Source organism: Onychomys torridus, chromosome 17, assembly GCF_903995425.1.
Source record: "Onychomys torridus chromosome 17, mOncTor1.1, whole genome shotgun sequence".
Lineage (NCBI taxonomy): Eukaryota > Metazoa > Chordata > Mammalia > Rodentia > Cricetidae > Onychomys > Onychomys torridus.
Window position 1 is genome coordinate 38,789,932 of NC_050459.1, and position 27,419 is coordinate 38,817,350.

The 27,419-nt window shown below is 42.6% G+C and overlaps 1 protein-coding gene across 2 annotated transcripts in view; it reads right to left on the reverse strand.

Moving 5' to 3' along the window:
• Positions 1-11,707: 11,707 nt before the first annotated feature.
• Positions 11,708-27,419, reverse strand: part of Fam149a (family with sequence similarity 149 member A) — a 50,393-nt gene continuing 34,681 nt past the window's right edge. For both annotated transcript variants that reach the window (XM_036166657.1, XM_036166656.1), the window contains exons 7-14: positions 26,652-26,842; positions 26,148-26,302; positions 23,889-24,001; positions 22,187-22,390; positions 18,279-18,399; positions 16,449-16,577; positions 16,283-16,361; positions 11,708-14,150 (exon numbers count right to left, since the gene is read on the reverse strand). In XM_036166657.1, the coding sequence (XP_036022550.1) occupies positions 14,077-14,150; positions 16,283-16,361; positions 16,449-16,577; positions 18,279-18,399; positions 22,187-22,390; positions 23,889-24,001; positions 26,148-26,302; positions 26,652-26,842 (1,066 nt within the window). In that variant the 3' untranslated portion in view covers positions 11,708-14,076. The remainder of the gene's footprint in view (positions 14,151-16,282; positions 16,362-16,448; positions 16,578-18,278; positions 18,400-22,186; positions 22,391-23,888; positions 24,002-26,147; positions 26,303-26,651; positions 26,843-27,419) is intronic.

A 27,419-nucleotide genomic window follows, 5' to 3' on the forward strand; every position in this document is an offset into this window, starting at 1 on the left:
GTGTGTGTGTGTGTGTGTGTGTGTTGTCAAGAACATGATGGGAAAACCCACAGAGACAGCTGACCCGAGATCTTGGGAGCTCACCGACTCTAAACCGACAGCGAGGCAGTCTGCAATGAGACCGACCCAGGCCCTGTACATGTGGGGGACAGACAGTTAGGTAGCTTGGTCTGTTTGTGGGGTCTCTAGTAGTGGGGCCAGGATCTGTCCCTGGTGCATGAGCTGGCTTTTTGGAACCTATTCTCTATGGTGGGATGCCTGGCTGAACCTTGATGTAGCGGGAAGGAGCTTGGTCCTGCCTCAAGTTGATATAAGTCCTATAGGAGGCCTTACCCTTTTTGAGGACTGGATGGGGGCGGGGAAGGAAAGGGGGGTAAAAAGAAGGTAGGGGGAGGGAACGGGATGAGAAGAGGAAGGGGAACTGTGGTTGGTATGTAAAATAAATTTTAAAATTTTAATAAAATAATTCAAATGAAGAGTCATGGGTGTTGAAAGGCAGTCTTTGGAATTCCAAATTCACTTGTCCTTACGTAACCTGCAGCAGCAGCTGCTGCCCTAGGGCAGGGCTGGTTGCCCAAGGGAGATGGTTTCTGCTTCAGGGTCAGGCACAGCAACCACCTTCCGGTGACCTAGAACTTTAGGGGAGCCACATGTCCAGCGAGTGTCAGCTGACCGACCGATTGAGACACTGGAGCTAAAGGAGATTATGATCTCTAGGCACTTCCCCAAAAGTCCTCTGGTCCAGGAAAGAACTTGAGAGAACAGGAGTGTGTGTTTTGGGGGGGGGCGATAAAAGATGGAAAGGTAAGGTTTCGGATCAGAAGAGGATGGAAGAAGGGATGAGGAAGGTTTGGGAAGGGAACAACAGCTATGACGCACAGTCAAAACGCAGCTAAAACCACCAAGCCTGCAGAAGGGAAAGCCAGCGAGAAGCTCTCCCGCCCCCATGCCCCCCACCTCCCCCCCACCCCCCACCCCCCACCCGCCTGTTTTCTGACTGCCTGTGGGGGTGCCCAGCCCTAACACCACCCCTCTTTCTACACACGATTCTCCTTACGAAAGGGCAGGACTGGTAGTGTCCTCTCCTAGTAGAAGGGCCCTCCCCGCATGCTAGGTAGAGCGCCAAGAAAAACTGAAATCCAAAGACTGTCTTGACTCTCGTTTTCTTCAGTTATTTTCTCACAGAGACTTCCTCGGTTGCCCACAGACACCGGCGTGGCCTCTGTGATGTGGAGAAAACACATCTGGGGCTTTCCTCGGCTCAATTAAAGTTTCTTTTGATTACATTTGATATATGTATGAGAGCATGGGGGTCGGAGGACAACGGTTCTCTCTTTCCACCATGTAGGTTTGGGGGAGCAAACTCAGGTGGTCAAGCTTGGCGGCAAGCTCTTTGGCCAGCTGAGCCATCTTGCCCTCCCCTCCAGTTACTTTTTTAGGGAGCCATCAGAACGCTATGCACCGACTGAAGAGAAGTTCATAAACTACTAAGTGGAAGAGCAAAGGAAAACAAATGACATAGCAGAATATGCATTATTAAATTACTATTTACAGTAGTGTGTTTATTCATACAGGAATGCAGAACACTAATATATGTCATAAAACATAACGATGGTGGTGTTTCTATTGTTTGTGAGTTTCCTGCGCTGTAAATAGTTATGAGTGTCCTTTTTCTTAGACACTCAATTATGTACGTATTTCATTTGAATATATATGCCTAGGAGCAGAAGTCCTAGATGATGTCTATATGCAGCCTTGATATTAATTGCCTGTTTTCAAGAATTGTACCAATTTACTGTGTTTATTGTACTTTATGGTATGCAATGCACACACATCAATATATCACTAATGTATAAATATAATGGGGAGGAAACTTTTCTTTGCAACTACACTGGAAAGAAACTGGTATGGAGAAGGGGGATTTAGACTTCTTTTTTTATTTCTACATTATTGAATCACTTCCAGACTTCCTTACGAAATCATATGTTTACTGAGCATTGTTAAGTACGTCTCGTGGGCTTTAGTTTCCTCCACTTTAAAGGACTAGAGCTGAGCTGTGAGGTCAATTACAGCTGTAAGAGTGGAAGATATGCTAATCTCTGTGGGCAAACAAGAATTGTAGTGGAAACCTGTCTGTTCAAAGGCGGGAGGAGGTGTGTCTCAGTGAGTGGCAAATAAGGATACAGGCACAGTGAAGTTCCCAAACAAGGAAAGGCATGATTTGTACTAGACCTTCAGGGTCCCTCCTTAGAGACTAGCTGTTTTCAGGGATGTAGTTCAAGTTCATGTGTGTATTTAGGGTGGAACAGACAGAGACTAGACACCAAGCTTAGGAGTTTTGTCAGTGTTTTATTAATGAGGAGGGTGGGCATTGAAGATTTGGCCCTAGGGTGGGGAAGGTGAGCCAATGTGTAGATAGATGAGCAAGAGAGAATGCTGTGGAATAATGCTTTTGTACAGTGTTTTTAATAAAACTCTAGCCAGTAGCTATGCAGGAAGTTTAGGCGGGATAAACAGACAAGGAGGTGTGTCTCAGTAAGTGGCAAATAAGGATACAGGCACAGTGAAGTTCCCAAACAAGGAAAGGCATGATTTGTACTAGACCTTCAGGGTCCCTCCTTAGAGACTAGCCGTTTTCAGGGAGGTAGTTCTAGGAAGAGGAAGGCTGAGTCAGGAGACACCAGCCCGCTGCTGTCCAGGGAGCAGCATGTAATGACACACAGATAAAGCCACGGAAAATGTGGCGACGTATAGATTAACAGAAATGGGCTGAGTTTAAGTGTAAGAGCTAATAAGTAGTTAGCTTGAGCTAATGGCTGAGAAGTTATAATTAATATAAGCCTCTGTGTGTTTACTTGAGTCTGAGAGGTCCTGGGAGCCAGGCAGGCACAGGAAAACTTCAGCTACAAGAGATATTGAAGATGGAAGGGTCCCCTTCATCGTGGTCTAAAACTTAAGTATTATAAGGCAGTGTGAGAAGAATCATTACCGCAGAAGAAACAAAAACAAAACTGGGGAACGATGAGAACATTAAGAGATGTGTGGCAACACCCTTCCACAGGCCAGCCATGTGACAACAAAGCACACAACATTATTGTCCCTTGGAATCCCCATCAGGAAGTGTAACGTGTTCTTTAGGGCACATGTTGCACTGCCGACATGGAAGTAGTGGGTTGGTGACATGTGTGGCCACTCCTGCCTGGTCGTCAGCCTCACAGAGCTGATCTAACCCAACAGGGAGGTGTCTTGACACTTCCCTTCCTGAAGATCATTTGATACAGAAGGGGGCTTTTCCCACTTGAAAGAACCTTCATTGGTGCATTATAAGCTCCCCCGCTTAAATCAGTGCATGGAATATTAAAGACAGTTCAAGCAACCCCGCCCATTTACAAGGTAACACCATCTTTGCATCCCAGATTTGAAAAGGTTCAAGGTTCAAAATGGTCTCCCTATTTTTCTACATGCATCCTCCTGGGTGATCCCATAGATCCATAATATGATACCATCTATGGACAGTATTATATGTGGTCACTGCCCATCATTGACTTTTTAACTTTACAATGGTACTTTAAAAAATTCCACTTTGGTAGAAATTCAGTCTTGAACTTTAAATTTTGACTTTTCCATGGCTGGTGAAAAGTCTCATATAGTGATGGGTAATTGTAACAGGTTAGTTGTGTCATCGTAAGAATATACAACCATCGGCTTCCGTCCACCCTGGAACTCCCATTTGGAGCAGAGGTGAGTGCCTGGGTCATAGTCAGAGAGGCAATTGGGCCTGGGTCCCACTGCTGGACACAGGCCACCCCGGGAGGACCTGACCAACTTGGCCCCAGTTTCCTGCCAATCGGCGGGACCTGCAGGAAGGCTCCCCTTTTCCAAGACTGCAGGGAGACACTGCAGTCTCCACACCCTGCCCCCACACACATTTGCCCAAGACCCCAGCCACTTCCTGAGACTCAGAGACCAGCCCCCAGCTTCCATCCTGCCCTGGAACTCCCATCTGGACCAGAGACCAGAGGAACTCCTATCTGGACAAGAGGAGCTCCCATCTGGACAAAATAAGGAGACCCCAGGGACTTCCCGAGACTCAGAGTCCAGCCCCCCAGCTCCTATCCAGCCAGCACTCTCATCTGGACCAGCGCTCCCATCTGGACCAGAGAGAGGCTCCCTAAATCTGTCAACTCTCTCTGGACCAAGTACACTGATAAGACCAAGAACGAACACAAGAGGAGATGGGCAGACGCCAAGGCAGAAGTACATACAACAGAATAAAGAGCAATACAGCATCACCAGAACCTAGCCCTTCTCCAACAGCTAGACCTGAACATCACGGAATGGAAGAAGAAGAAGAAGAAGAAGAAGAAGAAGAAGAAGAAGAAGAAGAAGAAGAAGAAGAAGAAGAAAACAACCTTATAAGTAACATCATGAAGAGGCTAGAGCCTTATATAGAAGAAATCAAAAATAAAGTAGAGGAACAGACAAACAAAAAATGGGAAGAACGCTATAAAAAACTAGAGGAAAGGACAATTAAAGCAGAAGACAGGAAAACAAACAGGAACTTCAGATAGAAGTATAACCAACAGAATGCAAGAGGTGGAAGAGAGGATCTCTGGTGTTGAAGATACGGTAGAAGAAATAGATTCATCAGTCAAAGAAAACACTAAAACCAACAAAGTCATGACCCAAAATGTCCAAGAAATTTGGGTCACCATGAAAAGACCAAACCTATGAAAAATAGGGATAGAGGAAGGAGAAGAATACCAACTCAAAGGCACAGAAAATATATTTAACAAGATCATAAAAGAAAACTTTCCCAACTTAAAGAAGGAAATGCCTATGAAGATACAAGAAGCCTATAGAACACCAAACAGACTAGAACCCCAAAAAAGTTCCCTCGCCACATAATAATTAAACAACTAAATGTACAGAATAAAGAAAGAATATTAAGGGCATCAAAGGAAAAAGGCCAAGTGATTTATAAAGGCAAACCCATCAGAATAACACCCAATTTCTCAATGGAGACTTTGAAAGCCAGAAGGACCTGGACAGATATAATGCAGACACTAAGAGACCATGGATGCCAGCCTAGACTAATATTCCCAGCAAAACTTTCAATCATCATAGATGGAGTGAACAAGACCTTCCAAGACAAAACCAGATTTAAACAATACTTATCCACAAAGCCAGCCCTACAGAAAGCACTAGAAGGAAAATTCCAACCTAAGAAAGGCAGATACACCCATGAAAACACAGGCAATAGATAACACCACAGCAGTAAACCCCAAAGAAGAGAAGTACACACACACTACCACCAAAAAATAAAAGTAACAACAGGAACGAACAATCACTGGTCATTAATATCCCTTAATATCACTGGACTTAATTCACCTATAAAAAGACACAGACTAACAGAATGGATATTAAACAGGACACATCTTTCTGCTGCATACAAGAAACGCACCTCAAATTCAAAGACAGACACCTCCTAAGAATAAAAGGCTGGGAAAAGACTTTCCAATCAAACGGTCTTAAGAAGCAAGCTGGTGTAGCCATCCTAATATCCAGCAAAATAGAAACTTCAAAACTTCAAACTAAAATCAATCAAAAGAGATGATGAAGGACATTACATACTCATCGCAGGAAATATCCACCAAGATGAAGTTTCAATTCTGAACATTTATGCCCCAACACAAGGGCACCCACATATGTAAAAGAAACATTACTAAAACTTAAATCACATATAAAACCCCACACATCAATAGTGAGAGACTTCAACACCCCACTTTCACCTCTGGACAGATCGGCCAAATTGAAACTTAACAGAGACATAATGGATTTAACTGATGTTATGGCACAAATGGACTTAATCAATATCTACAGAACATTCCACCCAAACAAAAAAGAATATACCTTCTTCTCAGCACCCCATGGAACCTTCTCTAAAATCAACCACATACTTGGCCACAGAGTAAATCTCAACAGATACAAAACAATTGGAATAACCTCCTGTGTTCTATCAGACCACCATGGTTTAAAGTTAGATTTCAACAACAGAAAAAACTACAGAAATCCTACAATCTCAGAGAAACTGAATAATGCTCAACTGAATCACCAATGGGTTAAGGAAGAAATAAAGAAAGAAGTTAAAGACTTCCTAGAGATCAATGAAAATGAATATACCACATACCCAAACTTAGGGGATACTATGAAAGCAGTGCTAAGAGGGAAATTCATAGCACTGAATGCCCACATAAAGAAGCTGGAGAAATCTCATGCTAGTGAATTGACAGCACACCTGAAAGCCCTTGAACAGGAAGAAGCAAAGTCTCCCAGGAGGAACAGATGCCAGGAAATTATCAAATTAAGAGCTGAAATCAATAAAATAAAAATAAAGAGAACAATACAAAGGATTAATGAAACAAAGAGTTGGTTCTTTGAGAAGATCAACAAGATAGACAAGCCCTTATCCAAACTAACCAAAAGACAGAGAGAGAGCATCCAAATTAACAAAATCACAAATGAAAAGGGGGACATAACAACAGACAATGAGGAAATCCAGAGAATCATCAGGTCATACTTCAAAAACCTCTACTCCACAAAACTGGAAAATCTAAAAGAAATGGATAATTTTCTGCATAGGTACCACATACCTAAGTTAAATCAAGACCAGATAAACCATTTAAATAGTCCAATAACCCCTAAGGAAATAGAATCAGTCATTAAAAGTCTCCCAACCAAAAAAAAAAAAAAAAAAAAAAAAAAAGCCCTGGACCTGATGGTTTCACTGCAGAATTCTACCAGATCTTCAAAGAAGACTTAATACCAATACTCTAAATTGTTCCACACAATAGAAGCAGAAGGTATATTACCAAACTCCTTCTATGAGGCTACAATTACCCTGATTCCTAAACCAAACAAAGATGCACAAAGAAAGAGAACTACAGACAGATCTTACCAAAAGCAATCTACAGATTCAATGCAATTCCCATCAAATTACCAACACAATTCTTCACAGATCTGGAAAGAATAATACTCAACTTCATATGGAAAAACAAAAAACCCAGGATAGCCAAAAGAATCCTGTACAATAAAACAACCTCTGGAGGCATCACAATCCCCAACCTCAAGCTACTGTAATAAAAACAGCTTGGTACTGGCATAAAAACTGACATGTGGACCAATGGAATCGAATTGAAGACCCTGACATTAACCCGCACACCTATGAACATATAATTTTTGACAAAGAAGCCAAAATGTACAATGGAAAAAAGACAGCATCTTCAACAAATGGTACTGGCATAACTGGATGTCAATGTAAAGAAGGCTGCAAATAGATCCATATCTGTCACTGTGCACAAAACTTAAGTCCAAGTGGATCAAAGACCTCAACATAAATCCAGTTACTCTGAACCTGATAGAAGAGAAAGTAGGAGGTACTCTTGAACGCATTGGCACCAGAGATCACTTTCTAAATATAACACCAGTAGCATAGACTCTGAGGGAAACAATCAATCAATGGGACCTGTTGAAACTGAGAAGCTTTTGTAGAGCAAAGGACACGGTCAACAAGACAAAGCAACAGCCTATAGAATGGGAAAAGGTCTTCACCAACCCCACATCTGACAGAGGGCTGATATCCAGAATATATAAAGAACTCAAGAAATTAGACATCAAAATACCCAACAGTCCAATTAAGAAATGGGCTATAGAACTAAACATAGAATTCTCAACAGAGGAAGTTCAAATGGCTGAAAGACATTTAAGGAATTGCTCAACATCCCTAATTATCCAAGAAATGCAAATCAAAACGACTCTGAGATACCACCTTACACCTATCAGAATGGCTAAGATCAAAAGCACAGAAGACAGCTTATGCTGGAGAGGATGTGGAGCAAGGGGAACTCTCCTCCACTGCTGGTGGGAATGCAAGCTTGTACAGCCACTTTGGAAATCAATATGGCGCTTCCTTAGAAAATTGGGAATCCATCTCCCCCAAGACCCAGCTATAGCACTCTTGGGCATATACCCAAGGAATGCTCAATCTTACCACAAGGGCATTTGCTCAGCTATGTTCGTATCAGCTTTGTTTGTAATAGCCAGAACCTGGAAACAAACTAGATGCCCTTCAACTGAACAATGGATAAAGAAAATATGTTACATATACACAATGGAGTACTACTCAGCAGAGAAAAAAATAACATCAGGAGGTTTGCAGGCAAATGGATGGAACTAGAAAAAAATCATCCTGAGTGAGGTAACCCAGACTCAGAAGGACAAACACGGTATGTACTCACTCATAGGAGGATACTAGATGTAAAACAAAGATGACTAGACTGCTACACAACTCCAGGGAGGCTACCTAGAAAACGGGACCCTAGGAAAGACACAAGGATCACCCAATGACAGAGAAATGGATGAGATCTACATGAACAACCTGGACGAAAGCGGGAGTAATGAAGGGCAAGGTTCAAGGGAAAGAAAGCTTAGGGGAGCAGGAGATCCCAGCTGGATCAAGAACAGAAAGGGAGAATGAGGAATAACAGACCATGATAAATGAAGACCACATGAGAACAGGAATAGGCAGAGTGCTCAAGAGGTCCCCAGAAATTCACAATGATACATCCTCTGTAGTCTGCTGGCAATGGTCGAGAGAAAGCCTGCTCTAATCTAGTCTGGTGATCAGATGACTAAACACCCTAACAGTCGTCTTGGTACTCTCATCCAATAACTGATGGAAGTGGATGCAGAGATCCTCAGCCAGGCCCCAGGTGGAGCTCCAGGTGTCCAACTGTCGAGAAAGAGGACGGTCTGCAAGAGCGTGAATTGTTGAATCCAAGATTGCAAAAAGCACAGCGACAAATAGCCAAATAAATGGAAGCACATGAATTATGGACCAAAGGCTGTGGAGCCCCCAGCTGGATCAGGCCCTCTGGATAAGTGAGACAATTGAATAGCTTGATCTGTTTGGGAGGCACCCAGTGTGGGACCAGGATCTGTCCTTAGTGCATGAGCTGGCTGTTTGAAACCTTGGGCTTACACAGGGACACTTTGCTCAGTCCGGAAAGAGGTGACAGGACCTGCCTGTACTGAATCCACCAGGTTTAAATGAATCCCCAGGGGTGCCTTGATCCTGGAGGACATGGGAATGGAGGGGAGGGGCTGGGGGGGAAGGTGGGTGTGGGTGCAGGAGGAGGGAGGACAGGGGAATCCATGGCTGATGTATAAAATTTAAAACACATAGTAATAAAGAAAAAAATGTACAACCATAATATATGGAGCTCTGTACTGCCAGCACATTTTGGATACGGGTATTCAATACTTTGTAGGAGGTACTAAAGAAGGCTTTGCATTAGATGATTTTTGTCCAACAGTAGGCCAAGTGTCAGTGCTCTGAGAAAGTTCAAGGTAAGCTAAACTAGCAGGTATGGTAGATAAATTAAATGCGTGATTTCCTTATCAGACTTTCAATTCACATTAGGGGTCTTGCAACCAGGTGGACATGGTGACAGTACTCACATTATACCTCCAGTCTGTACTTCTCCAGCTATCCAAATACTGTGACATTTTTATCTCACTTCTAATGTGCATCTAAAGCACAATATGTTCTAACATGCCCCAATACTTATCTTCTTGCTCTCTTTCCCATTCCACTGTATTTTCAAGACAAAGGCAGAAGGTCTAGAGCATTCTTGATCCTTTTCACAACTACACTTCACATCAAATCTTACCAGCTCAATTTCAAAATCTAAAAGCCAACAGCTTCTCATCTGCCTAGCTACTGCCATCTAACCTGCAACCTGAGGCTTTCTTGCCAGAGATTCCCTTCATCCTCAGAACCAAAGTAATTTCCCATTTCTGACCATGACTCATGATGCTGCAAAAGCATCTTACTCAGACTCTGCTACTGCTCTGATGTCATCTTATGAATCATTCTTTACCATTACCTCTCCATTACCCCTCCTTGCCTCTCTGCTGCTCCTGAGTATTCCCAGTGTTGCTCCTGGGTGTTAATGCTCACTCTGGACTTCTCATATATATTTCCATGGATTATCTTCTCATCTTTGGGCCTTTGACTGTATGACCTCTGAAATGCAGCCTTGGCTGATTGTCCACATGAAGTTGTATGCTCAGTCACCTTCTCTTGTCTGGTTCTGTGTATCGCTGATTGCTGGCCGCCCCTCCACCTCTACTTAATTTGTCTACTGCTTATTTCTTCCCCTAGAATCTAGATTCTCTGGAAACAAAACCTTTGTCTTGTTGAGCCTGATAAGAAAAACATTTAATACACAGTAATTACTATTTGAAAGAATAATATATTTCTGGTGAGTACAACACAGAAGTGTGCTGTGGGATAATGCTGCTGTACACTGGTTTAATAAAACGCTGATTGGCCAGTTGCCAGGCAGGAAGTATAGGCAGGATAAGCAGACAAGGAGAATTCTGGGAAGAGGAAGGCTGAGTCAGGAGATGCCATCCCGCCATCCAGGGAGCAGCATGTATTGGCACACAGGTAAGGCCACGGAACACATGGCAACATATAGATTAACAGAAATGGGCAGAGTTTAAATGTAAGAGCTAGTCAGTAGTAAACCTGAGCTAATGGCTGAGCAGTTATAATTAATATAAGCCTCTGTGTGTTTACTTGGGTCTGAGCAGCTGTGGACCAGGAGGGACACAGGAAAACTTTCAGCTACAGAAGTGTTACCTTCTAAAAACAAAGTGTTCTTTGGAAGTACCTATTAATGAAAGGAACTTCCACAAATCAGTCTCTCGCTCTTACACTCTGTCCCTTGCCTGCTCCCCTGCTCTTGCCTGCCCTCTTACTGCCTACCTATCCGTCTATTTTGAAATGTCTGGGAAAAGTTAACTGTTAGAAATAATTGAGTAATCTGGGTGTAGTAGCCTATGCCTGAAATTCTAGCACTTGGGCCATGGAGGTAGGTGGACCAGGTGTTCAGAGTCATGGTCATCTGCTTAGAGAATTTGAAGCCAGCCTGTGTAGCATGGTCTTATTAATAGAAAACCCAGAGCCAGATATTGGGGTGAATTCTGAAAGATCAGAGACAGAACAAGCCACAGTCAACCTCACCAAAACAACTCCTCATTGGATCCTGTTTCCATGAACCCTCAGACTGAAAGCTTCTGAGGCCTCATCCGAATGGATCTCAGCTGAACTGCTGCTAAAAGCCTAAAAGCTTAAAAGCCTCTAGTTTCTGGTCCTCACACCTTATATACCTTTCTGTTTCCTGTGGGATTACAGGCGTGTGTCACCAGGCCTGGCTGTTTCCAGTGTGGCCTTGAATTCGCAGAGATCCAGATGGATCTCTGCCTCCCAAGTGATAAGATTAAAGGTGTGTGCCACCACTGCCTGACCTCTATGTCTATCTAGTGGTTTTTCTGTTCTCTGGCCCCAGATAAGTTTATTAGGGTGCACAATAAATTGGGGAACACAGTATCACCACAAGCCTGGGATTACATGAGACCTTAACTCAAAAAAGAAAGGAAGAAAGAAAGGAAGGAAGAAAGAAAGAAAGAAAGGAAGGAAGGAAGGAAGGAAGGAAGGAAGGAAGGAAGGAAGGAAGAAAGAGAACAAATGTCTGTGTTAGAAACTGAAAAGTGAAAGATAGTTGCAGAACTCATAAAATTGGGAATGTAAGGATGTTTTTATGAGTTCAATGAAATTCTGCAGACTCTTTTAGCATTTTGTATTTTATTAAAAATTAAATGATTAAAAGTACTGAACAATCATCCATCATTATAAGAAAGCAAGGATAATAAAAATATACTGAAATGATTTATGGCATTTAAAGTGAACCTCTCAATTAGTAAAGAAACTCCATCCTAGTTCAGAGTAACACAAATGCAAAAATCCATGCTTCCTTTTATATTCTTTAGCAATCTTGCCATTTTCCATTAAATGTTATATTTTCTTGAACTATTTTTAAATTCTTTCACCCTTTCTTTGGTTTGGGATAAATTAAAGATATTTTAGTTCACAGAGTCACTAACCCACATCTGAATTTTTTTCTCAGAAGTGATTTCCCGGTTGCAATTTTTACCAGAGAGAGCCGAAGACTTGCTTATGAAAATAGAATATTGTAAAAGCATGCCCCTGATTTTTCCCTTTTCAATCTAAACAGCATCATTTACTAACTTACAATCTCATTTCACCTATAAATAAGATACCTTTAACACAGGCATGAAAATAAGTCCCAGGAGAAGGTCACTTTTAGAATCAGTGAGACCTCTGAGTCTCTAGATTCCCTTCAAGCAGTACTTTGCTTTCCAATCAAAACACCTGGTTTGATTTTTACTGCAGTTCATTGCCGGTAGAAATAATACATTTCCACCTCCCAACCTCTGAAGGCCAACACGGTGAGGCTAGCATTGAACTGTTATCCTGGAGCCACCATTGTATTGTTAGAAGTCCCATTCGCTAACTTCCTTTTTAACACCGGGTTGAGGGAGAAACAGTCGGATGGCACCTAGGAACCGATACAAAGGGGGCTGAATGGAGAGTGGAGTCGATGGCTCTCTTAGCAGTAATAACAGACCACAGAGCAGCCAGCCAGGCACCCGGTGGGCAGGACTCTAGCCGCTCATCAATCCAGAAACCCTTGTATGTGAGAAACTGAGCACTCGACACACTCCCTAGGCACAGAGAGTGACACTCTATGCCCCGTGGCTATCTGAAAGGAAGGACCAATATAGTAACCTGACCGGTGTCCATTCTCTACCTACCCTGTCCTGGTGCTGTAGTAAATAAATGGAGAGAGTGAAGGAGAAAGTGTCAAGTAGAACAGAGCTCCGAAGTCACTTCTACATAAAGAGCAGGTCCAATGAGCATCGACTCTTCACAGAGAGGTCAATTTCCAAACATCTCTAAGTAGACAATGATCCCCACTTCTTATAGCAGGAAACATGCTGAGAACCATCTCTCATATGTTTAAATGGTATGTGCATACATGTGTATATATGTAAAGTTTATTTTAGAGAAAGAGATTTATGTTGATGTAGTGTAATCATCCAATTAAAAATTATGCTGATTAGGGATGTGTGTGTATGAAAATAAACCAGGATTAAGTAACAGAAAGGGGCCTTGCCTCTAATGGACATTTCTTCCATGTTCTCCACTCCCTGACTGTAATCGTCAGGTGGGACATATGGTCTGAAGAAAACAGAGTGGAGAAAGGGCCAAGGGTGGGGAGAACTGCTGCTTTCAGCAAGGACTCAGGGAGGCTCTAATGAAGAAGTGACATCGGAGCAAAGACTAGGTTGGGATGACATCAGGTTGCTGGTGCTACATTTCTCAGAGGTCCAGTCGTCAGTGCTAATGCTGGAGCCATATGCAAAAGATTTTGATTATGCTTATATTCAGCTTTAAATGTGGGAGACTTTTAAATGCACTGCCTACATTTGACACTGAAAACTAGTTTACCTTTGTGTTTTAACACACTTGGTTTGCAAGGCATTTCTCCGCTATTCAGGGCCTCATCAAGTGGTAACAAAGGTGTGAGAAATCTCATCATGAAACCCATCACTTTATACATCGCATATGCAGCAATTATTTTAAAGTCAGCACAATGAGTAGCAGAACCAGAATCTTTTTCAAATGGACAAAATGTCTCACATACGGCTGCTATTTAGTCTTGATGGAATCATTAAGCAAATGACACCAAAATAAACATGATGGTCTACAGTTACAAAATGGCATATTCTTAGGGAATGCACCCGTATTATCAGTGTGCCAACACTCATTGTAAGTATAAGTGATGAAAAGAGGGAATTTAAGGGCACACTTGGGTCTTTTGAGCAAAGTACTAGGTCCTAAGGAGCTTCAGGCACGCTTCCCGTAGGGGTTAGGGAGTTCACCTTTTGTTCTCTTTACAATGCAAGTGTCCAAATCTCAGTACTTCCTCACTTGTGTTTCTCTCGGGTGTCCCACCATCTCCTGCTGTCGGACAGAGGTGAGTACAGACACCAGGTAATACTGGTTCCTACAGTTTCAAGTGACAAATGGTATGGCCAAGGCCTCACATGCTCCAGCAAGTCCATAATTCCTGAGCAGTGATATCACGACGCCACTTGAAACCTCTTTCTCGAAGTCACAGATGCTCTCTGGTAAGATTTGGGTAGATACTGTGAACCTGAAACACAAGACACACAGGCATTTGCCTTAAAAGATTAAAATTCAACCTCCAAAGAGTGCTCTGTCTGCTGCTCCATGCAGACCATATTTTGAAAAATAAAAATATTTTATTGAATGTCATGTTTACATAAACTACAAAGTAGTCATATGCAAATGCCATCATGGAAAATCCTGAGTAAGGGGAAGGGATCCCCCACCCCACCCCACAACCAAACCCAGGAGCTTGGATGCATTCTCCCCAGCTGAGGGGTTTATGAGAATTTTTGCTGCAGACATCTGTCTAAGGCCCAGGATGATGAGATAGAAGGTACCTTTGAACCACTGTGCCAGACATGAAAGATGGACCCCCAATTACCTGAGATAGCCATCTCCATTTTTTTTTTTTTTTTCCTACCACAGAACAAACAAAGCTAAGACAGTAGCTCCTAGTGATCTTTGTTCTGGAAGCAGAGTTCACAAGAAAGTCACGTGCCTGGGTGTGACAGTATACACCTTTAATCCCAGCACTTGGGAGGCAGAGGTAGGTAGATCTCTGCAAGTCTGAGACCAGCCTGGTCTACATAGTGAGTTCCAGGCCAGCCAAGGCTTAAAAAAAGGAGGGAGGAGTGACTGAGGAGAATAACTGACATCATGCACATATACCACACCATAACACACACACACACACACACACACATATACACACCATGAAACATGGCTGCTCTTAAGACAAAGTACTATCATCACTAATGATGTCAATTAATGCTGCCAGGGATGATAAAAAAAAAAAGCATCAAAAAGCTACTAAACTAGAGGACAACGAAAAGCTCAAGGGACTAAAGCATCCATGAACACAGCATACCTGTGCTCATAGCAGCCAGAAGGATGAGACAAGCGGTTATTATAAACTCAAGGCTAGCCTGGGCTATCTTGCATGACTTTCTTAAAAAACAAGTTAGGGTGTAGGTAAATGGTAGGCCCATTTATCTGATACATAAAGGACTCTGGGTTAGTCTTCTCATTAAAACAAAAATTCTAAAATCTGTGATGTCACTAGGCTAAGGAAGGCTGATCTAAAACAGTAATGAATGAGTTATGCAACACTAACCTAATTTAATTTTAGAATTATAACATTAAAATTTTCTCTTCCAACAATGTTTCCTTAACATTTCAGCTGCCCCTATCAAAAATGGCTTATAATTCTGAGAAAATGGTGCATGTCCAGCAACTAGCTATTATTCCCTTGTCATGGATTTTTCCAGGGATTATTTTACCCACATGGCTTGACATAAAACAGAAGACCTTGTCCAGAGAGGTTGGGACATGCCTGAGCTTACAGATCTGTACATCCCACGCTATGCTCCCTCCATGGACAGAAATATGACAACACTTTAAAAATCAAAACATCACTGGTCCCTATCCCACGAGAACTTCCTTCATCCACTAGGCCAAGAATAAGTACTTTTATGTCAAACCCTACACTGCAAAACATGTAAGAAGTCTCTATTAATTTTCTCAAGCACTGTCACTGTGGATTTTTTTCAGGGAGGATCCAGAATAAGGGTTTCATTCAGAAGGACTGAAATCACAATGGGAGAAGGAGACAGTGGCCTCTCTGAAGGCTGCCTGTCCTTTGTTTCAGGAGAGCAGGGTCCTGCTTGATTAAGAGCAGGTCTCCCATTGCCACTTGCCACTCAGCAGTTGGTAAATGATGGTCTGGCATGGTGTCTGAGGTCAGGCCAACCATGGACCACATGCACCTGTTCTTCCTTCCTACATGGTCAAGGCAGGGGCATCAAGGTAGATAATCTTCAATTTCATTTTCTGAAATTTTTAAAACTCACAAATAGCACATTGTTCTCTCTCTCTCTCTCTCTCTCTCTCTCTCTCTCTCTCTCTCTCTCTCTCTCCTCACGTGTGCACACGGTGTGTGTGTGTGTGTGTGTGTGTGTGTGTGTGTGTGTGTGTGTGTGTGTGTGCCTGTGTCCTCCTCCCCTCTCCCCCCTCCTTGTCTCTGACACCCTCACTGTGCAGCCCAGAGTGGCCTCCACCTTTCCAACCTCTTGCCTCAGCCTCTGGAACACTGAAATGGCAGAAGTATGTCACCATGCCCAGCTCCTACCATTGTCCTTACACGTGGATGATGCTAACCTGTCAAAATACTTTGACCTGTCCAAGTGTGAGCAACAAACTCCATGGGTGTCAGGGAACCTTTTCTTGGTGTATCTGACTGTTAGGAGAAAGAGAAAAATGGGGTGAGCTGTATTGTTTTCAGTTCTTATTTAAAATTGAAATTAGAGGAGGACACAGAACCTACCCGGAAGGTGTGTGTGGTGCTGGGCCTTGAAAGTTGTTCCAGGACAATGGTTCTTTCTCGAAGAGGCGACCGTTCCACACTGTCAGGCATCGCGCTGAACACACGGTTTTGAGGGTGCCTTCCCCTGTACTAAGTGGAAGACAACATGTTCTATTAAAGAACACACACAACCTCATCACATCGAAAAGAAAGCTATAAATGTTTCAATTGTTCACTCATGTATCCAATCACCCACTCATCTGAACATTTTAATTTGCACATTGCTAAGTGTACAGTTTGCTGTGGACACACCTAAACATGAGTCTGTGTGTGAAGTATGTGTCCCTGTCACTTAACTCAATAAAGCTGTGGTGTGATGGGATACAAATGGGGTCCAGAGACCTTGCCCACATAAAACTGTAGTCATGAAATTGTACTAGAAATGTGACAGTGCATTCTGAGACACAGACTTGTTTCTGTGACATCTGCCTTCATTGATTGCTTTATCCTAGGATTCAACAGTCTAGCTCCACAGCGCTTGCCTTCTGGGAATGAGTCCTGGCACTGCCTGAGGTGTGTGTGAGACAAACCCAGCTTTTGTTTTCTCCCTCTCTGCTTTATGTTCCTACAACTGGAACTTTTCTGTGCCCTGCAGATACAAGTTGCTTACACAGAGTAAAGTGGGGGTGGGGTGGGGGAGTTACTGTGAGCCTGCAAGAGGCCTGGTCATATACACTGCCAGCAGCACTCCGTCCCCATCCCCATGATTGCGTGCCAGAGCTGGGTTTGGGTGATTGGCTCTGCCCTGCACAAACATGGAAAAGATTAGCTATAAAAATGGGAGCAGATGTAAAGGACATTGATTACGATTTACTGAGCTCTTACTTTGCGCAAGGCGTTTAAAGTTTATGAATGCATCTGATGCGTGTAAGGAATCCTTGATGCAGGAATGGCTATTATGCTCCTAAAGAAGTGAGAACTAAGATTGGGTGTAGACGAATTTCTAAGAGGTCTTATTAAATGAAAAACACGGAGCCAAATATAGGGGTGGAAGCCTTAGAGAGATCAGGGAAATAGGGAAAGCCACCAGCCAACCTCACCTCACCAACTCGGCAGCTTCCAAATGCGAGTTACTTCCTGTCTACCCAAGCCATTATTGCCTTGGTGTTCTGCCCTCTCATTGGCTCTCTTAGCCCAGCTACCTCACTTCCTCTTCCTACACAGCTCGGTCACTTCCTGTCTGTCTGTACAGACCTCCAGGCCACCATGGTTGGTACTGAGATTAAAGGCGATTGTCACCATGCTTGACTCTGTTCCCTAGTGTGACCTTGAACACACAGAGATCCTGCCTGCTAAGTGATAGGATTAAGGGCGTGTGATACCACTGCCCCACTTCTGACTTCTTTGTTTACTTAAAATGGCTTGCTATTTCCTCTGATCTCCAGGCAAAACTTAGGTATTAAAGCACAAATAAAATATCACCAATTGGGGACCACTGAAGTAACATGCATCAACTCACAGGACCTGTGTGGACACACTGAAGCACAGAGCCGCTTGCTCCTCACCCTTATGCTCTTGTCTTCACTACACCAGCCAGAATTTCAGGTCTTTTCCTTAACACCTGGGCTTTCTAAGTTAGTTCAAGATGAGGATTATTTCCTAAAATGGTGAATCAGTCTCCTCACTCGCTCTAGACTCTCACAAGCCATTCGGTTTCTAGAACTGGATTATGAAGACGTGTTGAACACAGCCAACTAGATCCCTCTTCAGCGTGACTGACTTCTCCAAAAGTCAAGATTGTTTTCCCACAGATTGTCTAAATGGTTGCAGTTATAATGGAATTCATCTTACAGAAACAGGGCGGGATCCGGAAACTGCCGTGTTCTGCTCTCCAGCCTCTGCGCCTATTGGGGGTAACCGGCTCCGGGAGGTTGGAATTGCTGAGGAAGGCAAGTGGTCAATGCCGGTTTGCCTGTAAAGACAACAACATACAAGTAAACACCAGAACACACAGAAGAGAAAGGAACAGTCTGAGCTACTGATTGCAACCGCTTCTAAAAACAGTGACGACAAACTGCATTTCAGGCAGGTAAATATGAAGCCAGGGCAAGCAAGCCCACTCATCTTGACCGTGTTTACCAATGAATATCAGCCTGCATCTACTGAGTGCATGGCTATGCTAGGAAGTATGCAGAACATAGGTGTTCAGGATAGATCCTCCCCAAAGGATCTGAGAAGTTAAGGACAATGCAAATGAGAGCCATGCAACCCTGCAGTATGATCCAGCTTACAGCAAGGTGCTGTAGTATAGATTCTGAATATTAATCTATTAATTAACAGTAATCCTGAATAGTAATCTGTCGGCGATAGAGATTTGCAGAGTGGAACCATCAATGAAGAATATAATTAATTATAAAAGCCCAGAATTAAATGAGGACAATTGCAAAGCTTTACTCAAGATGCTAAAAAGCAATGTGGAATTAGTGAGCAAATGCTGTTTGTCAGGAGAACGATAGCCACTAGGAAGAACTCAGACCCATTTTCCATGTTTTTCATAGATTTGATGCTATGATATCCACATGATACTTTTGTTTTGAATTTCACACACTGGTGGCCAAGTTCATTTTTTGGTGGTTTGAGAAAAAAAATCCTAATTAAAATATAGTAATGACAGGAGAGTATCCCTATCAGGCATCAGTATTTAAATATGCCATTTGTTTTCTATAAAATAGATATTTTAGAAACAACTTGAATTAATTTATTTACTTGTAATGAAATTATGACCTTTTCAAAATAGTAAACTTTTGACTAGTAGAGGCTACAGAGAAAGAGAGAGGAACCTATGCTGTCAGTGATCTGTAAACAGGCACAGCCATTCTAAAGAACATCCTGGCAAAATATGAATATTAAAAATATTCATAACCTTTGACCTGACAGTTTTGCTTCTAGACAGTTCCAGTAGGAAACAATTTAAACCTGTTCTTACTAAGAGTGATAAAAAAAACATTCACTATACTTCACAGTGATAATATAAACAACAAATGGGAAATTTCACTAATAGCAAATACTAAATAACCATAGAGCCGTTTGATTAATTTGTGGTCATTAAAATCACTTTCAAAAATTTGTAGTGTGGGAAATACCAATGTTATAATGTCAGAAAAAAATTATATAACAAAGTGATGCATTATATGACAGGTAATTCTAGAGCAGAGGGGAAATAATAGAGAAGAAGCAGTAAAAGTCTACATTAATCGATAGGAAATTAACCAATAGTTATGACTCGAGTGATCCTTGATTAGTATACTTTTTAAAAAGATTTATCTTTATTTTTAGTTATGCTTATTTGCGTGTCTGCCACATGTGTGTGAGAAGGATCAGATTACGTTGTCAGATCCCCCAGAGCTTGTGATACAGAGTTTGAGCTGCCCACCTTGGGGGCTGGAAACTGAACTCAGATCCTCCGGGAGAACAGCAAGTACTCTGAACTGCTGAGCTGTCTCTGCAGCCTCTCTATTCATAGTTTGATGCTGCTGTCATATTCAACAATGTTTGGTACTTTAAAAAGTATCGATTCAATAAATGAAAAAGACCAAGGCTAAGGGTATAGATTAGTGGTAGGGCTTTTGAATGAGGCCCCCGGAATCAATCCCCAGCACCAAAGTAACAATAATAAAGAAAAGAAAAACTACAAATAGATACAAAGTATTGGCAGTAAGAGGATGCAACCCTGGATGCTGGTGGGTGAAGAAAAAGCCGTTCAGAATCATGATAAGGGAAGCGAGCAGTAAATAATTACATATTGTCAGAGGGAGAGGTCTCCCCAAAGGGGCAACACCTGGATTCTTATACACAAAACACTGCTGGACATGTAGATACGCAGCTTATCATAACATCCCACAGGCGAGCAATGAAGGGCAATGACCTGAAAGGGCTCATTAGTGACAGCGGAAAGAATAACACTATAAACACCCACGTTGAGAGAGAGAGCAAAGCAGAGGGAACACACAAGATAGGGGACTAGAGTTATTTCCGTAGGGAACAGAAGTGGGTTTGGGTGAAAGTCAGAGGGTGAACCTCATGAAGACTGGAGCTGACAGTATGCTGCTGACATGGGCAAGGCATAAAGAAAGCATAAGAGGTGGCCATTCTGAGAAAAGAAAAGGGGGATGGACACAGCTTAAATGAATGAATACAGGCAGCAGACCCAAACTGCCCAAAGCTGACATCCAGAAAGCTGAAAATGGTGCTGTGAAATACTTGGTCCCCAGTTGCTGGAGCTGCTTGGGAATGTTTACAAGGTGTGGTCTTGTTAGAGGAAGCGTGTCACCGGGGGGAGCTTTGAGGTTTCGGAAGCCCATGGCATACCTTAGTTAGCTCCATCAACCTCTCTGTCTCGTGCCTTGCCGTACTTATGGATCATATGGATCTCTGCTCCAGCTCTATGCCTGCCTGCCTGTCTGCCGCTGCACTTCCTGCTGGGACATCAGGGATGCTAACCCTCTGGAGCCATAAGCCCTAATAAATGTTTTCTCTTATAAGTGGCCTTGGTTATGGTGTCTCTTCACATCAACCGCAAAGTAACTAAGAGGTGCTGTGGATGCTTCCTGAAAAGTTCAGCAACTGATTGACTGGGGCTCCCCAGCCGTGCCTTCAAGCGCTTTGATCATCAGCAAGAAAGATGTTTCCAGCTTCTTTCAGTCTGTTTCCTCAGCTTAGATCTGGGCATGCTATGGAGATTTGTAGTACAGAATAATTACAATTGACTTGGGTGTTGATTAAAAACAATAATAATAAAGTAACAGCTGTTATTATTATGGTATTTCCTGACAAGTAAGTAGTCAGAAGGAAGTTCCTTGGAGTTCTGTGATGAAGGAAGAAACAAATAATTCGCTCATTAACCTCTAGTGTTATTTCCTAAGAAAGCTCTTTCTGTTCTAAACAAAGTGAAAAAACACTCCTTTAAACTTTTCAAAAAGATTCATTTTATTTTATGTGTGTGGGTGTTTTGTTTGCATGTATGTCAGTGTATCACATGCATGCAGTACCCCTGGAGGTCAGAACAGGGAGTCAGGTCATGTGGGACTGGAACCATAATCTGTAAGCTGTAAGCTACCATGCAGGTGCTGGGAATCAAACCTGTGACATCTGGAAGAGCAGGCAGTGCTTTGAACCACTGGGACATCTCTCCAGACCCTGGCCCTTTATTTGCTGATTTTTAAGCATTTTATATAACCCAGGTGTAGCTCAATGATGGGACTACTGGAGCAATGCAGCCTCAGGTCATCCCGTCACGTGTAAACGTCACACAGTGGACCTTCACAAACAGCTATGATGTCAGGAGTCAAGGCAATCTTAAGTGACCACTGTCTATATATGCTTGGTCTGTAATTGACCAGAACATTAGTATCCAGTGCAAGACTGTGCATTATTTTACTTAAACCCTTCCATAAAAAGGGTTTTGTAATTTTAGAAGTATTAATGATCAATTTTACAAATGAAGCCAATAAATTAACCCAAGCTCATCTACCATCAGTTTAATTTTCCTAGTGGCCTGAGCTTCTGGCCTTTGAATGGACTTTTACTCCAGCTACGCACATGGCTGGAACAAAATCCAGCAGATGAACTCATTTAGAAGAATCTGGTGTAAAATCTGATGGAGGACCCTTTCACCAGATCCTCCAGTTCACCAGCCCTGACTGGCAAGTGCCCCTGACCCCTGTGGCCTTCAGTCTGCCATGAAAAAAAACAAGACTCACAGTTTTGTTCCCCTCAGTACTTCATCACTACAGACGGTGGGGGTTTTCAGTCTCTGTGGGTCTGAAGCAATTGAAGGGAGTCTCCTGTGCACTGGTGTTTTCTTGGCAGAAGTCAGCAGTCCCCGAGACTCTGGGATGCGGCCCAGTCGGTGACGTGAAGATGCACCAACCCCTGCCCCAGACACTTTGTCATCTTGCTCATTCCTGGGGAAGAAAATGTGGGTTAAGTACCCATACCTAAATCTCCTGAGGGCAGGAGACACACAGCAACAGAAGAAATGGACATTTCCACTGCTATGTCAATGAAGAGCCGGAGGAGAAAGATTGATAATCCAATAGGAAAGCCCAAGAGATGAACAGTTCACAGCTACGGTCTCCTTTCCTCATCCCTTCCAAACTAGTACACAGCAGTGATCATTTTGTGGCTCATACTAGAAGAATTTGCTTCTGTCCTTGCATGCTGGGTAATTCTTTTTTAAAATATTTTTATTTTATAATTAATTTAATTTTACATATCAGCCACAGATTCCCCTGTCTTCCCTCCTCCCACCCCCTAGCCTTCCCTTCTAATCCACCCCCCTATTCCCACCTCCTCCAAGGCATGGTGTCCCCTGGGTAGTTCCCAGCCTGGTAGATTCAGTTGAGGCAGGTCCAGTCCCCTCCTCCCTACACCAAGGCTGAGCAAAGTGTCTCGGCATCAAAATACCCAACAGTCCAATTAAAAAATGGGCTATAGAGCTAAAGAGAGAATTCTCAACAGAAGCTGAAATGGCTGACAGACATTTAAGGAATTGCTCAAGACCCTTAATCATCAGGGAAATGCAAATCAAAATGACTCTGAGATACCATCTTACACCCGTCAAAATAGCTAAGATCAAAAACACTGAAGACAGCTTATGCTGGAGAGGATGGGGAGCAAGGGGAACACTCCTCCACTGTTGGTGGGAATGCAAGCTTGTACAGCCACTTTGGAAATCAATATGGCACTTTCTTAGAAAACTGGGAATCCATCTCCCCCCAAGACCCAGCTATACCACTCTTAGGCATATACCCAAGAAATGCTCAATCATACCACAAGGGCATTTGCTCAGCTATGTTCATAGCAGCATTGTTTGTAATAGCCAGAACCTGGAAACAACCTAGATACCCTTCAACTAAAGAATGGATAAATAAAATGTGGTACATATACACAATGGAGTACTACTCAACAGAGAAAAACAATGACATCATGAGGTTTGCAGGCAAATGGATGGAACTAGAAAAAATCACCCTGAGTGAGGTAACCCAGACTCAGAAAGACAAACATGGTATGTACTCACTTATAAGTGGATACTAGATGTAAAGCAAAGGATAACCAGACTGCAACTCACAACTCCAGGGAGGCTACCTAGTAAAGAGGACCCTAAGAAAGACACAGGGATCACCCAACAACAGAGAAATGGATGAGATCTACAGGAGCAAACTGAACATGAGGTGGGGTAATGGAGAGCAAAGGTCAGTGGAAAGACAGCTTAGGGGAGGTGGGAGGTCCCAGCTGGGTCAGGAACAGAGAGGGAGAACAAGGAAAGAGATACCATGATAAATGAAGACCCCATGGGAATAGGAAGAAGCAGAGAGCTAGAGAGGTCCCCAGAAATCCACAAAGATACCTCCACGATAGACTACTGGCAATGGTTGAGAGAAATTCTTTCTTAACACTTACTGTGTTTTATCTGCAAAATAGGTGGGTCTCTGCTGCAGCGGCTTGGCTTGAATCATCATTACGCCACTCAAATCACTGTAGAAGTTGCTGGAAAAGCGATGGAGCTGAGAAAACTAAAAACAGAATAGCATCGTTAAATCAATACCCAGGCCATTTTGTTGACAGATGCCTGGTGGGAATTAGCAGGCAGCAAATGGCACCAGTCAGTGAGTGAGAGGAAAGCGTAAGAGAGGTAGCATTTTTAGAAATAGATACAACTATCGATGCCATCTTCATAGATTCATATTCATATGAAACAAAGCAAGGGCTAGTGTATTGACTGTATCAGAGACCAAAAGCAATAGCAAGCAAGTAGCAACTTCAAAAGTTACTTCCAAAGAGGAAAAGCAAAGAATGGTTATCATTAAGGTCTTATGCTAGACAGCAAAGCTAGACTGGAAGATTCAGCTTCACCCCCAACTACAAGTCTCCATTCAGGCCTGTTTCTGTTCAGTCTTATGAAGGTTGTCTGTTTATGTACTCACTCCATGCTAGATCTGGATTTTGTCTCTTGGTTTTTTGTTGTTACTGTTTTGGCTTTTGTTGTTGTTGCTGTTGTTTTTCTTCTTTCTTTCTCAGTTTAACAAATCTTACTCATTTAGGCTTACACAGCTTTGTAAAAGGTATGGGATTTTTTCTCTGAGCCCCACAAAACTTATGATCTAAAGCAATTTAATTAAATGGAATATATAAATAGCATGTGGTTATAATGGAAGCCAATACCGACTGTCTACTTGATACACTAGTGAATGGCTTAAAACCCATGAATTCTTAGAACTTCCAACTGCACAAATGACACAGAGAATAACAGGGAGCTTTTGCAAGGAAAGGACTCACATTACGTCAGGCTCCAGACTTGTACCCTATATGTAAAGCACAAATCCTTAGACATTCAACTAGCAACTGTACTGCTTCTTCGTGTGTGTGTGTGTGTGTGTGTGTGTGTGTGTGTGTGTGTGTGTGTGTGTGGTGGGGATAAGGGTGTGTAGCTCTAGGAGAAAACTTGCAAATAGTCTTTTTACTTTGCTCCCCAACACAAGGTGGGCAGAATTAAGCATCATGTTCAGACTCCCAGCTACCCCAAAGATTCCCATGAACAAGCCAACCTTCTCTAGCCTCACCTGCTACTCCATCTTTAAATAAAGACAAAATTACGAAAGACTGCATTGAGGGCTTATGTAGATTCTATGCTGTGATCTCTCTTGTATTCCTAGAATAGGAGCCCGAGAACAATCCTTAGACCATATACCCTTACCCTCAACATGTGTAGAGACTAATGTGTGGAAGAGCTAACACATGAAACAGTACCTCGAGGACACACGTCGTCTCTTAACTCCAAACCCCCTGATTTTGCTCCAGTGCCCTGTGGCTTCCTGTGTTCTGTCATTTTAAGCTCTCAGTTCAAATGCTGGTCTGAGACACATCTGTTTTCACAGACACACGGCTGTGCCGCGTCTGAAATGGCCTAACCCAAAACCCTACCCATGCTGTTCGTCTCTTCATGTTCCTGCTCAGGTGTCATCTCTAAAAAGCTCAACCCTCCATTTCTAACCAAGACACACAAGTCTCCCTCAATTCTTCAATTTCCTCCCTCCCTCCCTCCGTTCCCCCGTCCCTCCATCCCTCCCTCCCTCTCTTCTTTCCTTCCCCATCCCTTGCAGAGTGTATGCTCTCTGACCCTGTGCCATGGTTTTGTTTCACTAAGTTAGTGACTAGTTTCATTCAGCCCTGTATCTTCCTCAAAACATCTAACAGGGTACATGTAATATAAACAATAAGTGCTCCATGAACTCTGTGAATACTCATTAATACGTTTTCCACTTTATGGGTGGAGATCATTTATGATGGCTAAATATTTAGAAAAAAAAGATTTTTTGCTCTCCTAAAATGTAGGAACTAGTTCCATATCTCAAATCAATGCCAATTCACTAAAGAAAGTTGTGATTCTCTTAGACACCAAGAAACAACCACATTACATTTTAAACTTTTTGACAAACAACCAAGTACCTTTTTTTTGTATTTACTACCCTTTTGGGGCAACTGTTGCTATCTTAAGTTGTTTTGTTTTTTTCCTTGTATCAAGCATAGTGATACAAGCTATCCAGTGTCCTCAAACATAGGAGTCTGGTGTGAGGTGACTAAAATTACTCTCTTCTTCACAAGCAGATGCAAAAGACATAAAAGTAAAGGAACAGAAAGACAGAGTGTCAGTGCACATACCTGGGGTGGATTAAAGTGGGGGGTCAAGGATGTGTGCAGAGTTTCAGAGCTTCGGGACGGGGGGACACTGGAAACATCAGTGCTGAGACGAGGCACAAGAGCGTGTGGAGACCTATTGTCAGCTACTTTCAAATTTTCTTTATGTTTCTTTTCATCTGTGTCAACAGAAAAAATCAACAGGAAATGTATGTCCTGAGTTACCATGAGTTTATGCTACAGACATTGATTAAACAACCCTGCAGCAGAGGACAGAGACTCCAGGGGACATCTGGCTGCTGTAATGATCTTATCAGAGATAGGAGAGCAGATTATACACAGGGACAAAGAAAACTCTCCACAAGAAGGATGTCTTTTTATGTGATCAAAGATGGCCTGTGTATAAGGCAGAATGGTTGCTTCTTATTGCAGTCATGTTTTGGGTCCAGCCCAAACATAAGGTGAGGAGTGAGGGCTGTGATGGTCTTTTCTATCCTTCCCCGGAAGCCAGACTCTGGAAATCGGTACCTGTGAGTGCAGATTCCCAGGTTTTTCTAATGAGATCTTCCAAAAGTTCTACCACATTGGTCCAAAGATGATCAAATACTTCTGCTGCCACAGCATCTCTGATACAGTCATGAGGGGAAATGGGAGGAAGCCCATGTCGCCGCCACTTCCTGCCGCGGAGTGTTGAGTTTTGTTCCAGATGCTCATCTCCACTAAAGATGAAATCAACTTGAATTACTAAAATAGCCAGCATTAAGGTCGAATAATTACCTATGTGTTTTTAATCTATCATCCGTCTATCTATCTGTCTGTCTGTCTGTCTGTCTGTATGTATGTATGTATATATCTAATACCATCTACCTTGTAGGGCACATTCCTTGTAAACATCCCATTGTTATTTTTAAAATATACAACTTTCATTTGTTAATTAAAAGTCAACAGAACTGGGAAAAACAAAACTGAGAAGAAAAATGTCAACTTCACTGATCTGTTTTATTCATTTTCCCTTGAACTGATATTTCTTTATTTCTATTTTGATCTTTGTTATTTCCTTAACCATTTGGAGACTTAGTTTCTTCTATTTTTCATGTGTAAAATTAGCTTACTGAAGGTCTCTCTTTATTGCTATGTCTTCTTATGGTCTGTCTATATGATGTGTATTGTGTGGGCATGTGTGACATGGCATGTGTACCACGGCCTGCATGTGGAAGTCACAAGACAGCTTATCAAGAGTAGGCTCTGCCCTTCCACTACAGTATCCAGGGATTAATCTCAGTTCATTAGATTTGC